General features: G+C 35.4%; 1 protein-coding gene across 1 annotated transcript; it reads right to left on the bottom strand.

The window, feature by feature from the left end:
- Positions 1-383: 383 nt before the first annotated feature.
- Positions 384-4,297, bottom strand: LOC100376170 (large ribosomal subunit protein uL16-like). The gene is made up of 6 exons (XM_002736267.4): positions 4,241-4,297; positions 4,029-4,061; positions 2,615-2,673; positions 2,193-2,439; positions 806-968; positions 384-589 (listed from the first exon to the last, which is right to left on the bottom strand). The coding sequence occupies exons 2-6, from the start codon at positions 4,049-4,051 to the stop codon at positions 437-439; spliced, it is 645 nt and encodes a 214-aa protein (XP_002736313.1). The 5' UTR covers positions 4,052-4,061; positions 4,241-4,297; the 3' UTR covers positions 384-436.
- Between the last annotated feature and the right edge of the window lie 220 nt (positions 4,298-4,517).

Below are 4,517 nucleotides of genomic sequence, written 5' to 3' on the forward strand. Positions count from 1 at the left end.
TATTCCAAGTTTTAACAGAATCGGCATTAAATCAGCATTAAATCTAGGTTTTTAGGCTATTTGGGGGGGGGGGGGGTGTTAATCCATGAACTTCTGAGAATGTGGATGAATAGAACCAAGTACATAAGCACCTCAACTGAACAGTAAGTACGAGGACTTAAAACAAAAGCAAGTCTTCTCTACTTTCTTCGTAGATGTTTCGAGCAAAAACTGTCCGCTACCAAAACTTGAATGATAACGACAAACCAAATAGTATTACTATACGAAGGCAGTATAGGCCTAATCCCAGCAATAGAAGCCTGTACGAGGATGGGGCGAGGCAACCATATACAATTAAACTAAGCTTAGATATTTGGAGGAACAAAAGACTACTGACAAGAATGTACTTTGTCACAGTTTAATAAGCACTGCATTTTCAATTACAAATCAGGTCATTTTATGCAAATCGTTGTTTCCATGCTTTCAATGGACCCGCATTCTTCATATATTTTGCTGTGACACCATCTGGTAATAGTATGCCTTCTTCACGCATCTTTTCATACACTCCACGCTCCCATTTTGTGAATCCCCATTTTTTGGAGAAAATAATCTGAAAGGCAAAACATAATACAGAATTTGTCTTGAAACATTTGAGAGTGATTGTTAAAATAACTGCTGTCTTCAGAGGGATGTCATTTTATAATGGTCTCATTTTGAAAGCATCTTGCACAACTTGATTTTGTTGTATTCTGCTCACTCACAAGATTACATATGCAATGCGAATGCATACAACACTTTGCCCCAATAAATAAAAGTCAGCAATTACCTTCTGGCGCCCAGGGAACTTGAATTTTGCTCTCCTTAAAGCCTCAACAACATGTGATCTACTACTATCCTTTGCTCGGACTGACATAATTGGTTGGCCAATTTTCACACGAGCAACTGTTCCTTGTGGTTTACCAAATGCACCACGCATACCTGTCTGGAGCCTGAAATAGAATATTAATTTTTACAATCATGTCCATTGATAGCGTAGATTAAACTGATTAACAAGTTGTTTCATTGTGATATTGTTCACAATATCAGCAATACAATCCCACATCTTAAAAATTGCACTTGCTATTTACACCAAAATTGAAATTTGTTAGATTCCCAAATTTGAAGATAATGCACATTATTATACATTTGTCACCATAACGTCATAAGTTACAGTGCCGTAATTTTGTGGTATTGCAGTGGGTATTTAAGGCAGTACAAATTCCAAATATGGAGCAATTACACGCATCGGCATCCTCTAATAATAACAAACATGGCAGCTCCCAGGGTTTGACTGGACTTCACACACAAAGAAGTCTGCTAAATCTGTTCTAAACTTTATGGATTTCAGCATTCCCATGATGTATTCTTGGGAGGAAATGTATAATAAAGTTATTATGATACTGCAAAGTATGCACTCTGCCATAGATCATTCAAATACTGAGTTGCTATAAAGATTACCATGAATAAGATTGGAATCACTACATACATAATTATTTCTTCACAGAAATAATCATCTAGAAGTTTCACATCTTTGAAGCGAGTTTTCAATTAGTATTTATAAAAGCTCTATAATTGTATTTCAATAGCCGAGACAGATTCCTGTGAATCTTAATTTTCAAAAGTTATTTACTTTGATGAAGAAATAAATGATTTGTTGTAACATTTTATTTACAGCTTGCATATATTTGAGTGCAATTTTTCTTCCAAAATGTGGATGCAACATTTTGCCTGTTATGTGCATCTTTGTGATAATTTTAGACTAAACAGACAATTTTCTAATCTTGATTCATAGGAGTGCTTGCATTGATTAACTGACATCTTCTATTTTGTTAATGTGCATTAGAAATTACTCCTTAAGTAAACTGTTCCCCCTCATGCACAGCAGTAACTAGAGGTCCATCCAAGGTACACTTGTATCAAGTATCAAAGCAATTGGACTGGTGGTTTTCAAGAAGATGGAAATGTAATTTGTTGACAAATGGACGACAACTGACAATCACCTATATGAACAACTTTGCTGTTATCGTAGAAGCTAATAAAACTAGATCAGTCGAAGATGGATATCTTCCAAGTTGCAGGCAGCCGTCAGTATTGCCCGCTACCCTAAAATGCTTTGGGGAGAACAGTAACAAATTTAAGATTAATATATTCATAAGAAACTGAATTCAACACACCTATCAGCACCAGCACACGATAACATTTTATTGATGCGTACAACATGGAAAGGATGTACTCTCATTCGGATATGAAAGGCATCTTTACCACAGTTCTTTACCATGTATTTGTTAGCACAGATGCGTCCGGCTTCAAGAGCTTCTGATGAAAGCTGTTCAAACTCGTCAGATACCATGTGGATACACAGTGGAAATTCATCAACACGTGCTTTCTTCCGTCCCAAGTCAAATATACGAATCTTTGAATCTGGACAAGGTAAAAGTAGTGGCAATGTTATACAAGAGGTACAGTAACAATTTTGCCAATATGTCCAAGAAATACTAATTTTACGTGGCAAAAATATCAGGTAACTAGTGGAATGTAGCCAAGGTAAAGACATTTAATTTGCATTTATTCCAGAAACTATTAGATATTAACTCACCAGGCACACCCCGACAGAAACGAGACTTTGGGTACGGTTTGTTCTTACAGTACCGATAACTGAAAGATAAATAAAATAAATGTATAGAAGATATAAAATTGATGTTCATAGACCATTTCCATAGAAATAACATTTATAAAGTTCTGTTGAATCGTTTTGGACGGTATTGAACAGCCTTGTCATAAACTTTTAAATTGCACAAGACACTATTAATAAAAAAAAAAAAAAAAATTGTACAGTTCTAGGGGAATTGGTGTTGAAATCTGTTGGTCTATAAGGATGTTCAAGGGCTTCAAGTAAAGTTTCAGCTTCGAGTTAAATTATTAATAGCAAGATACTCAAAATGGTAGTAGCATATATCAAAAGTAGCCACATTTTTGTGGCTCCAGGCACATGTTTTGGTGGTCTGGATTATTACTGTATTTGCTCTATTCAAAGCACATCAATAGAAGTGAATATAAACCCAAAAATCACATTTATTACCTGTATATACACACTGAATCATTAATGAGCTAATAGATGTTTCAAATTCATCTTTTGTTAATTACACATTTTGTGACTTGTTTTTTATTTTTTAGATTTGCTGAATATCCAGTTTTGAAAACTTTGTGTAGCCGTGTTTACATTGAAACAACGATAAAAATGTATGGCCAGCCCTAATTTGCAGACATGTTTTCTAAACGTCAACCATTTTTGGCTTTGAAGGTCCATGCAATATCCCAATTGTCATCAAAACACTACATTGGTGCTGCTAATATCAAACAAAACACCCCTGTTCTACCACACTAAATGTCGCAGTTCTTCATTTTAGTCATCATTCAACAAATTACAACTTGCACAATTACAAAAAACATGCTGATGAAGAATGACTTGCAAATTTTCTGGACGATATTGATGTCAGACAACCACTCAAATTGTAAACTTTCTGAAATGTTTTGGCAAGTACTTTTGTAGCTAAAAGAAAACATGGCATTGCACATACTAACTTCTAAACTATGAAGGCTAACTTCATTCAATCCCCCCCCCCCCTTCAGTAAAAAGCTCAAGTTGTAAACACTGAACATTTTCTACGAACTACTACATATGTACCAATATTATAACTGATGAATTACAACTCAAACGAAAACAAATATTGTTTAACTAGATTTTCATGAATAAAACGATTTACAAGATTATTGTTACAGTTTCAGAGCTGACCACGTCGCCTGGTTCGATCATTTACAAATTGAACGATGTACTTAAATGAATGGTATTTATTGACCGGTGGTTATGTGTCGCCTATTTTAATTTAGCGACATGGAAATGAAACTATAATGCTCCTAGTATAGTAACTTGATTATAAATGAAAGAACGGACAGCAGCGGCGGTACGTTACGTATGGTTGTTATCTGTTACCGCAAATGTGTGTACTTACCAGCGGGCTGGTCGGCGGCCCATCTTGACGGTTCTGTGAAGGAATAATAACACAAAATCAGGAAAACCACGTTAAATACGTGCACCAGTGGCAAAATAGTTAATTTAACAATCGAAAAATAGCAATTTCAACCAAATCGGGTTAACAACGACGGCGATGACGGCCGATAATTTCGGCACGACATAAATTGTACCAATAACATGGCGACTTACTTTGAGCGAAAAGAACGAAATCTCGAACCTTGGTCAAATATCTGATGTAATATCGACAGCGGGCGCTTTAAATACTAAATTATCCTCGTTCGCGAAAACATTAATCCCTCACATTAAACATGATGTAATAAATTTGTCGTGCACTGTCTACGCACATTATTGTGATATCAGTGTGTTTATTGTAAAATTAATTTGGTTTATAAATCTACAATTTGTGCTCTTATTCATATGTCAATTTGTCACTTGACCCGAAAAGGCTAGCAGCGATCACATGACC

This window comes from Saccoglossus kowalevskii, chromosome 8 (genome assembly GCF_978046115.1).
Source record: "Saccoglossus kowalevskii chromosome 8, keSacKowa6.1, whole genome shotgun sequence".
NCBI lineage: Eukaryota > Metazoa > Hemichordata > Enteropneusta > Harrimaniidae > Saccoglossus > Saccoglossus kowalevskii.